At 47.5% G+C, this 10,887-nt stretch overlaps 1 protein-coding gene across 1 annotated transcript in view; it reads left to right on the top strand.

Moving 5' to 3' along the window:
• LOC103395681 (glutamate receptor 1-like) overlaps positions 1–10,887 on the top strand; it is an 18,372-nt gene that overhangs the window by 2,731 nt on the left and 4,754 nt on the right. The window contains exons 3-16 of the mRNA XM_025065766.1: positions 1,086–1,325; positions 2,533–2,717; positions 3,182–3,224; positions 3,343–3,512; positions 3,602–3,769; positions 3,856–3,960; positions 4,927–5,040; positions 5,399–5,605; positions 6,029–6,241; positions 6,458–6,584; positions 6,665–6,803; positions 7,051–7,252; positions 7,344–7,591; positions 10,009–10,123. Coding sequence (XP_024921534.1) covers positions 1,086–1,325; positions 2,533–2,717; positions 3,182–3,224; positions 3,343–3,512; positions 3,602–3,769; positions 3,856–3,960; positions 4,927–5,040; positions 5,399–5,605; positions 6,029–6,241; positions 6,458–6,584; positions 6,665–6,803; positions 7,051–7,252; positions 7,344–7,591; positions 10,009–10,123 — 2,276 coding nt within the window. The remainder of the gene's footprint in view (positions 1–1,085; positions 1,326–2,532; positions 2,718–3,181; positions 3,225–3,342; positions 3,513–3,601; positions 3,770–3,855; positions 3,961–4,926; positions 5,041–5,398; positions 5,606–6,028; positions 6,242–6,457; positions 6,585–6,664; positions 6,804–7,050; positions 7,253–7,343; positions 7,592–10,008; positions 10,124–10,887) is intronic.

The raw sequence follows: 10,887 nt of genomic DNA, 5'->3' as shown, positions 1-10,887 counted from the left end.
GGACTGTCCAGGGTGTCCTCTGCAGACCTGATCAGGATGAAGTTTATGAAGTAAAATAATTGATGAAACAGTTTGGTTTAGAACGACTTTCAGATTAACTGATTTACTGACTTGTATGTTTGTGATGTTGGTTCGTAAATGCACTCACAAAACACAAAAACCAGCGTGTGTGTGTGTGTGTGTGTGTGTGTGTGTGTGTGCCCCTGCTGGTGTTTCTGCATGAACGCACACTTGGATGAAGCAGAACTCTCCTTTGTGTGTGTTCTGTGTCGCCCTGAGGAAAGTCGCCCTTAATCTATTATTGAGCTTCTCCAATAAACACGTTAATTACAGCCTGGGGGGCGAGGGCTCACTGGAGGGACCTCGTGTCTGAAGAGAAGGTCCGACGTCGACCGTCTCCTTCACTTCACTCTCTGAACCAAACACAATCGCCGTCTTTTATTTGTTTTTCATCAGGCAGAAAATCTTCAAACGCACAAATAAAAAACAACACAAATAAAATGAACTTAAATAAAAATTTAAATCAATTTGTCATTGATCCAGATCTGTTTTTGGTGAATTTCTGAATTTGTTTTATTTTATGTTTTCTATTCACTTTTTTCTAAGTATGTGCAGCAGCGCCCCCTTGAGCTGGCAGTACCCTCAGTGACCACCGGTCTTGTTCCCTCACAGCTGTTCGATGACCAAAGGAAGCTAACGAACGTTTGCTTAGGTTTTCGCTATCTGTGACAACAGGCTAACAATAACGTAGCCTAATACGTGGTTTCGCAGTTGAACTGGAGCCGATTCCAGCAGCCGACGGTCGACGTGGCATTAATGTGAGGTCCTAGCAGTACGACAGCTAAAAGCTAACGCAGACCTTGTTAGTCTGATGATGTCACCCACAGGGCAAACGTCTATTGTTAGCTCGATTACGTTAGCACCGCAGCCCAGAGAGAGGAGCTGTTTCCAGAGGAGAATTAAACCTGACGCTCAGAGCAGAGAGAAAAAACCAAAAGCCGATCTTAGTCAAAGTTTAGAGAACAGTTAGCACGTGCTACCTTTTAGCTTCATTCAACTGAACTCATTCCCTCTTTGTCCTGCAGTCTGCTCTCAGTTTTCCAAAGGTGTCTACGCCATCCTGGGCCTGTACGACCGTCGGACCGTCAACATGCTGATGTCGTTCTGCGGATCGCTGCACGTCTGCTTCGTCACGCCATCGTTTCCTGTTCACACCAACAACCAGTTCCTGCTGCAGCTGCGTCCTCAGCTGCAGGAGCCGCTGATGGCTCTGCTGGAACATTTCTACTGGACCAAGTTCGTCTACATGTACAGCGCTGACTCAGGTGAGGACCTGTCAGCTAACGCTAGCTCTGGGCTAACATCTAGACATGTAGCTGTCTAGCTACACATTTAGCTACAGTAGCTTGTAGTTGTTGTTCACCTATGTTCCTGTAGAGGCGCTCATGACTATCAGACGGAGACCACAAGCTGACTTTTACCACAGACTCACATTTAAACCAACAGTGCTGCCCCCTGGTGGATGATCAATAGGACTGCCTCTGTGGTGGCAACATAATTAAAATGAACTCGGTCACAGTCGGTGGCCGACGCCATCTGATCCTTTACTGCCTCACATCTGCTCAGACGCCCTCACTGTCGCCCTCTCTGGTGTCCTGAAGGCACCATCTGTCTGACTTCATGGCTGTGAAACATCTGCCCAGGACTCGTGGACGTTTGTCTGTGTTTTTAGTTTGGTAGTATTAATGACCTCTGACCTCTGACCTCTGAGTCTGAGGTCGAGCTTGAACTCGGTGTGAAGAGAGTGAAGTCAGAGGGTTGACAAAAGAAAAGAGGATAATTTAGGAGACGGGAAAAAAAGTGTCAGTGTGTGACAGGTGGTGGACAGGTGGTGGTGATGACTGAGATGATTCCACAGACCTGCTCAGCATCAGCTCTCAGCTCCTGCTCCTGGACTTTGAGGACGTCTCTGACGTGGTCTGTGTGAGCGGCAGCCTGACGCCGGAGCTGAGTCCTCATCTCTGCCTCCATCACATCTCTCAGCTCTGCCAACTACACACACACACACAGAGAGAGAGAGAGAGAGAGAGAGAGAGAGAGAGAGTCCATTCAACTACAACACACTCCTGCACACAAACAAACTCACACACAAACAGATAAAGAAGTTATCGACCCTGACTCATCCCATAATTATCACTCTGTCTGTCTGGTTGCCATGGAGACAGCCTTGGAGTTTAGCCTCCTCAGTTCAGTGATGGAGAGAGAGAGAGAGAGAGAGAGAGAGAGACTTTCCCTCATTATAATATCACCTTTTGTTCTCAGTCACTTTTTATTAAAATCCAATTTAGTATTTTTACAATTAGAGAGAGAGAGAGAGAGAGAGAGAGAGAGAGCATCATCTCATATGAACAGAGAGTTTAATTGAACCTGATAGTAACACACACACAGATCCAGATCCAGGTCCAGGTCCAGGTCCAGGTCCAGGTCCAGACTCAGACCTGGTCCACTTCAGATCCAGTCTGTGTCTTTCAGGTCTGACCGTCCTACAGAGGATCCTGGACACGGCGGCAGAGAAGACGTGGCAGGTGACCACCATCAACCTGGACGTCCTGACGGAGACGGCCTTCGTCAAACTGCTCAACGACCTGGACTACAAGAGGGAGTTCCAGATGGTCCTGGACTGTGAGCTGGAGAGACTCAACTCCATCCTGCTACAGGTCATCAGTACTACAGGTCATCAGTACTACAGGTCATCAGTACTACAGGTCATCAGTACTACAGGTCATCAGTACTACAGGTCATCAGTACTACAGGTCATCAGTACTACAGGTCATCAGTACTACAGGTCATCAGTACTACAGGTCATCAGTACTACAGGTCATCAGTACTACAGGTCATCAGTACTACAGGTCATCAGTACTACAGGTCATCAGTACTACAGGTCATCAGTACTACAGGTCATCAGTACTACAGGTCATCAGTACTACAGGTCATCAGTACTACAGGTCATCAGTACTACAGGTCATCAGTACTACAGGTCATCAGTACTACAGGTCATCAGTACTACAGGTCATCAGTACTACAGGTCATCAGTACTACAGGTCATCAGTACTACAGGTCATCAGTACTACAGGTCATCAGTACTACAGGTCATCAGTACTACAGTTCTCTCCTGTCCCAGATCGCTGCTCAGAGGAGGAACCTGAAGAACTACCACTACATCCGACCACAGTGGTGAGAGGAAACATCTGCCTGACTCTGTGTGTGTGTGTGTGTGTCTGTGTGTGCTAACATTTAGCGCTGATAGCCGTTAGCTCTTGCTCCGTCTTTATTCCCAGTTCTTTCTCCCTCAGGGTTTCACAGACCTGAACATGACGGAGTTCCAGAAACTGGGTCCAAACGTGACGGGGTTCCAGATGGTGGACTGGTCTGATCCGGGCCTGGAGAAGCTGAACCAGGACTGGCTGGACTTTGACAACAAAGACCTGAAGCTGAGCCGGAGGAGACTCAGGGTTGGTCCACCGTCACACCAGTGTTTGTCAGTGGTAATACTGCGTGAAGAATACTGGTGAATACTTCAAACTTCCTCTCCTGTGCTCAGTACACCGGAGCGCTGACCTACGACGGGGTCGTCGCCATGGCAACGGCCTTCCAGAGCCTGCGGTGGCAGAGGATCGACATTTCTCGACGTGGAAACGCCGGAGAGTGTCTGGCCAACCCTCCTGCCCCCTGGGGGCAGGGCATCGACATCCAGAGGGCGCTACAACAGGTGGAGAACAGCAGAGGGTCGGCTGGTTGAACTTTGAACTTTGAACTTTGTTAGTATTTAACATGTTTGGGTTTGGGTTTTTACAGGTGCGTTTCCAGGGACTGACAGGAAACGTTCAGTTTGACGACAGAGGGCATCGAACCAACTTCACTCTGACTGTGATGGAGCTCACGCACAGTGGACCGAGGAAGGTACAGTACTGTCACTGCTGCTGCTGCTGTTGCTGCTGCTGCTGCGGCTGCTGTTCCTGCTGCTGCTGCTGTTGCTGCTGTTACTGCTGCTGTTGCTGCTGCTGCTGCGGCTGCTGTTCCTGCTGCTGTTACTGCTGCTGTTGCTGCTGCTGCTGCGGCTGCTGCTGCTGCGGCTGCTGCTGCTGCGGCTGCTGCTGCTGTTGCTGCTGCTGCTGCGGCTGCTGTTCCTGCTGCTGTTCCTGCTGCTGTTACTGCTGGTGCTGCTGGTGCTGCTGCTGCTGCTGTTGCTGCTGCTGCTGCTGATGTCGCTGCTGCTGTTACTGCTGCTGTTGCTGCTGTTACTGCTGCTACTGCTGTTACTGTTACTGCTGTTACTGCTGCTACTGCTGTTACTGCTGCTGTTGCTGCTGTTACTGCTGTTACTGCTGCTACTGCTGTTACTGTTACTGCTGTTACTGCTGCTGTTACTGCTGCTGTTGCTGCTGTTACTGCTGCTACTGCTGTTACTGCTGCTACTGCTGTTACTGTTACTGCTGTTACTGCTGCTGTTACTGCTGCTGTTGCTGCTGCTGCTGCTGATGTCGCTGCTGCTGTTACTGCTGCTGTTGCTGCTGTTACTGCTGCTGTTGCTGCTGCTGCTGCGGCTGCTGCTGCTGCGGCTGCTGCTGCTGCGGCTGCTGCTGCTGCGGCTGCTGCTGCTGTTGCTGCTGCTGCTGCTGCTGGTCACACTGGTGTTTGTTCTGGTCCAGGACCTGCAGAACATCCTGTGGTCCAAACCCGGGGCATTGAACCCATAAGAGTTGAGGCCGATGTTGGCTTCGTTTCAGAACCACTGCTGTTCAGACTGAAGGTCACAGAGTAGTGACACAAATTGACCACTGGGGGCAGCAGTGTACCAGCACAGCGAAACATTAAGCTCCAAGGTGAAGCTAACGTGACGGTAACGTGACGGTGTTCTGTGTTCAGATCGGCTACTGGAACGAAAGACGAGAGTTCGTGAAGACGGCGGTCTACAAACCCAAGGTGGAGGAGTACGTCTACGGTCTGCAGAACAAGACCTACGTCATCACCACCATCCTGGTAATACACGCTGTACTTCCTGTCTGTCAAAGTGTTTTGGGAAAATATCCGTACACTGAAATACTGCAGTATTTGGTTTCCTGATACTGCATCAATATTCTCCATCAGTGTATTTTTGTACAAACGTAATACACGCTGTACTTCCTGTCTGTCAAAGTGTTTTGGGAAAATATCCGTACACTGAAATACTGCAGTATTTGGTTTCCTGATACTGCATCAATATTCTCCATCTGTGTATTTTTGTACAAACCAGTAAATATAAACTGGTACAAGTCACCACAGCTCTGTACTGCTGCCCCCCTGTGGTCAGTGTGTGTCGTCTTCATGCTGTGATGACGTTGACCGTTTTGTGGAACAGGAGGCGCCGTACATGATGCTGAAGAAGAACCACGAACAGTTTGTTGGAAACGACCGATACGAAGGTTACTGCGCCGAACTAGCCGCGGAGATCGCCAAACACTTGGGCCTGTCGTATCGTCTGGAGCTGGTGAGCGACGGCAAATACGGTTCCAGGGACCTGGAGTCCAAGATGTGGAACGGCATGGTGGGAGAGCTGGTGTACGGGGTGAGAAGGCAGAACCTCACCCTCGTCCGTCGGGTTTCATCAGCAACACAAGCAAAACAAAAAAAAAAAAACTCGTCGACAGCGTACACTCACAGTTCTTTTAGTTTGAAAGCAGCTGCAGCTGCTGCTGCTGCTGCTGCTGCATATATTTCATCATAGATGAAGCCAAACACAGCTGAAAAATATGTTCAGTTCATCTCAACGTCTAGCAATAGGGGAGCTAAATGAAAGCTAACTGTAGCTAACTGTAAAATTAGACCAAATCTGATTGATTTTAACAAAAACATTTGATTTGTTGATTACATCATAGTCAGACATCGATAAACTCCCCCCCCCCCTTAGAACATTTAGTCCAGGACAGAACTGAACGGTTCTTTCACCTCTGTGTGTGTGTGTGTGTGTGTGTGTTTTGTGTGTGTCCAGAAGGCAGACATGGCGGTGGCTCCTCTCACCATCACCCTGGTTCGTGAGAAGGTGATCGACTTCACCAAACCCTTCATGTCTCTGGGCATCTCCATCATGATCAAGAAACCCACCAAGTCCAAGCCCGGCGTCTTCTCCTTCCTGGACCCTCTGGCCTACGAGATCTGGATGTGCATCGTTTTCGCCTACATCGGAGTCAGCGTTGTGCTGTTCCCACAAACTTATTTTCAACGTTTTTTTTTGTCTGATTTTAAGCAGCTCCAGGTCGAACATTTTTTAGTCTCTTATTTTAGCTAGCTACATGTTAGCTAGCTACATGTTAGCTAGCTAACATGTTAGCTAAGTGGGTCACACGGCTGTTTTTGGTGTTTGAACTAATGCTCTCCCACATTGTCTGAGGAAGTGAAACCTTTTTTTTTTCCATGGTTTCAGGTGAGTCGATTCAGTCCGTACGAATATGAGGGGGAGGAGTCTGATGATGAAGATGAAAGCCCGTCCTCCTCTGATTTTAGGCAGGCACTGCCAACGTCAGCGTCTGATCCTCCTCAGTCTCCAGGTGTGACATCATCGCGGTCATCGACAGCGCTGTCGTTCTTGACCTGTTCACTGCTCATTCTGATGGATTTTCTTTGACAGGGTTCTACCAGAACCAGAACCAGAACCAGAACCAGCAGAAGGAGAAAGACGCCCCGGAACACACTAACGATTTTAGCATCTTTAACTCTCTGTGGTTTTCTCTCGGGGCTTTCATGCAGCAGGGCTGTGACATTTCCCCACGGTGCAGTACTCTGACCTTAACGATAACGATGTCATCTGCGTATACGTTCATCAAGAACATCTGTGATTATGTTTAAAGGACAAGATGGTGTCATCTGCGTCCAGATTCTAAAATTGTAAAAATGTATCTAAAGATTTACAGTATTTTTGAGGTTGCGTTGTTGGTGTTCAGAATCAAACCGAGTTCCGTCCACAGTCGTGGCGTTTCCTCAGACTGAGATTACTGCTGTGTGAAACTCCTCCCACAGGTCACTTTCCGGTCGCATTGTGGGAGGAGTTTGGTGGTTCTTCACGCTGATCATCATCTCATCCTACACGGCCAATCTGGCGGCCTTTCTGACCGTGGAGAGGATGGTGTCTCCGATAGAGGGAGCAGAAGATCTGGCCAAGCAGACGGAGATCTCCTACGGAACTCTGGAGGGCGGCTCCACAAAAGAGTTCTTCAGCGTGAGTAAAGATTGGACTGGCGTTTCCAACTTCACTCCATCACTTATGGCGTGGACGAGTGACGTGTAACGTTTTGGTTTTCTGCCACCAGAGGTCAAAGATCGCAGTGTTTGAAAAAATGTGGTCGTACATGCGCAGCACCGACCCGTCTGTGTTTGTCAGGAACACAGACGAGGGCGTGGCCCGCGTCAGGAAGTCTAAAGGGAAGTACGCCTACCTGCTGGAGTCCACCATGAACGAGTACATCGAGCAGAGGAAGCCCTGCGACACCATGAAGGTGGGCGGGAACCTGGACTCCAAGGGCTACGGAGTGGCCACGCCCAAAGGCTCGTCGCTCAGGTGAGGCCAACCAAACAGGAAGTGGTCGGTGTGGCGTCCATGTTGGTGTGTGTTCTGTCTGTTCCTGTGCACGGTCCTGCCACCTACAGGTCTTTACATGTATGTGTGTTTATGTTTATGTTTATGTTTGTGTTTATGTTTATGTTTGTGTTTGTGTTTATGTTTATGTTTATGTCTGTGTTTGTGTTTATGTTTGTGTTTATGTTTATGTTTATGTTTATGTTTGTGTTTATGTTTATGTTTGTGTTTATGTTTATGTTTGTGTTTGTGTTTATGTTTATGTTTATGTTTATGTTTGTGTTTATGTTTATGTTTATGTTTATGTTAGTGTTTGTGTTTGTGTTTGTTTGTTTGAATGTCTTCCACAATAAACCACAGCTGTAAATTCACTGTCAATAAACGTTGATTTAATCTGAACCTGACAGGACACGTGTTAGTTTGGGTTTTCCCACTTGTTCACCGTGTGTCTGTATGTCTGTCCTGTCCCTGTCTGTCTCTCTGTCTGTCCTGTCTGTCTCTCTGTCTGTCCTGTCTGTCTCTCTTCTTCTGTCCTGGTCAGTCTGTGTCTGCCTCTGTGGCCCCCGTCCTCACGGCCCGTTTCTTATCTGTTGTCCTGGTTTGTTGTTCCTGTCTGACTGCACGTCTGCCTGTCTGTGTTACTGCTGCTGTTACTGCTGTTACTGCTGCTGCTGCTGTTACTGTTACTGTTACTGTTACTGTTACTGTTACTGTTATTGCTGCTGTTACTGCTGTTACTGTTACTGCTGCTGCTGTTACTGCTGTTCCTGCTGCTGCTGCTGTTACTGTTACTGTTACTGTTACTGTTATTGCTGCTGTTACTGCTGTCAGGTGAAACTTGAAAAAAAACCCCAATCTTAACATCATGATTTGTGCAGTGAATCACAGTGAATCAGAGTGAATCACAGTGAATCACAGTGAATCACAGTGAATCACAGTGAATCACAGTGAATCACAGTGAATCACAGTGAATCACAGCGAATCTGGAGCCTGACAGTCCAGACCTTTTTTACTCTTAACATATTTGACGTTGGCTTCAACTTCACGGGCAGCTCATATACTGCCTCCTACTGGTTGGCTTTGGTAGTTCTTCACTCTACACTGCACGATAAAAGATAAGAGCGTCCAATCAGCCGAGGCCTCACCTGACGGCAGCATCCGTTTGTCAGCTGTTCTTCATCACAGAAACATCTCAGTGATGTCACTTCCTATTGTTTCAGCGTCACGTCAGCACTTCACCGCTTCACCACCGTCCCAGAGTCAAAGGAACAATTAGAGGAACAAAATCGGTGACAGAGAATCTTTGTTTCCTGCTGCTGACTCTGGGACCACGTCAAAAGTCACATTAACATCAGCAGCTTTTTAACTGAGAATCAAACGCTGAATTCAGTTTCGACCTGCAGTATTTCACAGACAATTGATAAATAAATCTCTAAAATATGACACAACAACAACACACTTTATTTAAGGCGACAGTACTGCAGTGAAAAATACCTGGAAATGTCAGAGGGAAGTGAGAAAATCAGTGGTAACGACAGGAACGACAGGACAAAATCAAACAGTTAAAGAAAAATAAAAAGATATTTTCCAAGGAAGAACTTAAAAAGATCCAAAACAGAAGGAGGAACAGGAACTTCCTGTTTTTGGTATTTATACTTTTTATGGGTTTTATAAGAAAATGCTGCTGCTGTTACTGTTACTGCTGCTGTTACTGCTGCTGCTGCTGCTGCTGCTGCTGCTGCTGCTGTTACTGTTACTGCTGTTGTTACTGTTACTGCTGTTACTGCTGCTGCTGTTACTGCTGTTACTGTTACTGTTGTTGTTCTGACGGCTGATTCATCTCTGATCATACTGATTATTATTTCTTTGATCTTTTCCTTTGATTTTATATGTGTTCATTTTGTTCATGAAGAAGAAACCACAGAAGAAGAAAAGTTCCAGCTCTGATCAGAACTGATTTAATCTGTGCTTGTGATTCTGTCCGTCCTCATGGTTCTTCTTTCTCCTTCATCGATCAGAGGAATGAGAATGAATCCAGGTCCAGTTTTCTCCCAGAGTCCAGTCCGTTTTTCAAGCCAGACCAAAATAACACTTTTCTGGTTCACCCAGTGAACTGTGCCGCGGCCCAGAGTTTAAACCAAACCTGCTCCTCAATCTGTGTTAGGAGAAAGAAGGTTCCAGAAGTTCTCCACTGTCTACAGTTCTGTCTGTGACAGTCGGTTCTAAAGAACCGATGAGTTCCTGTTCTGGACTAAAAGCAGCAGCTGTGATGTGTTAAAACTGGTCTGGGTTGAAGAAGAGCAGGAGCAGATGGTCCAGGACCAGGACCAGGACCAGGACCAGGACCAGGACCAGGACCAGGACTCGCTAACTCTCACTGTCACTGTCGCCCCCTGTAGAAACCACGTTAACTTGGCCGTGTTAAAACTGAACGAGCAGGGACTGTTGGACAAATTGAAAAACAGATGGTGGTATGACAAGGGCGAGTGCGGCCTCGGGGGAGGGGACGCCAAGGTCAGATCGCCGTAAACCCCAACGGGTAACGACAGGCATTGGCTAACCAGGCGGGGGAACCGGCAACAACCACAGAGTTTCTCTCCAAACGTTTAAAATTGTTTTAAATATTAACACTCCGGGAGACACGACAGTGATGTCACAGATTTAACGAACGTACGATTCAACGTACGACTCAACGTACGATTTAACGTACGTTATTCTGATTTTAACGTTGGTCTCGATGCCGACTGTTCCACACAGATTAACAGAAACCGATGAAACCCAGAAATGTGGCCCACACCACAGAGAACCGGACTACGTCAAGAACACCACAGACCGTAGACCTGGAGGTTGTGGGTTTGATTCCACATTAACTCGATTATGTGTTTCTCTAAACCCGTGGTGCCCGGTCCACAGAGTGGTCAGTCCTAGTGGAGCACAGACCACGTGGTCCGAGACCTGGAACTGATTATAATCTGATCCCGGAGTGTTTCCTTTTTCCTTTTTTCTTTTTTTAACTTTTTTTTTTCTAGCTCTTGCCGGTTTCCCCAAAGTGATATCGTAATACACATCTCGCACCCAGGGAGTCAGGCTAGCGAGAGCGATATGGAGTATTAACACATATCACTTTGATGCTTTGATTTTTTTTTTCTCTGTGTTCCATCTGTGTTTGGTTCCACTTTTGTTGCTGAAGTGTTTCCTGTAGCTCGTAGCGCTAACGCCACTGTCTGCTGAACACGCTGAAGAATAACATAAGATAACATGGAGGTGCATAATGTTAT

Source organism: Cynoglossus semilaevis, chromosome 19, assembly GCF_000523025.1.
Source record: "Cynoglossus semilaevis isolate Cse_v1.0 chromosome 19, Cse_v1.0, whole genome shotgun sequence".
Taxonomy (NCBI): domain Eukaryota; kingdom Metazoa; phylum Chordata; class Actinopteri; order Pleuronectiformes; family Cynoglossidae; genus Cynoglossus; species Cynoglossus semilaevis.
The sequence above is the reverse complement of the archived record's forward strand: the minus strand, read 5'-3'. Positions and strand labels throughout refer to the sequence as shown.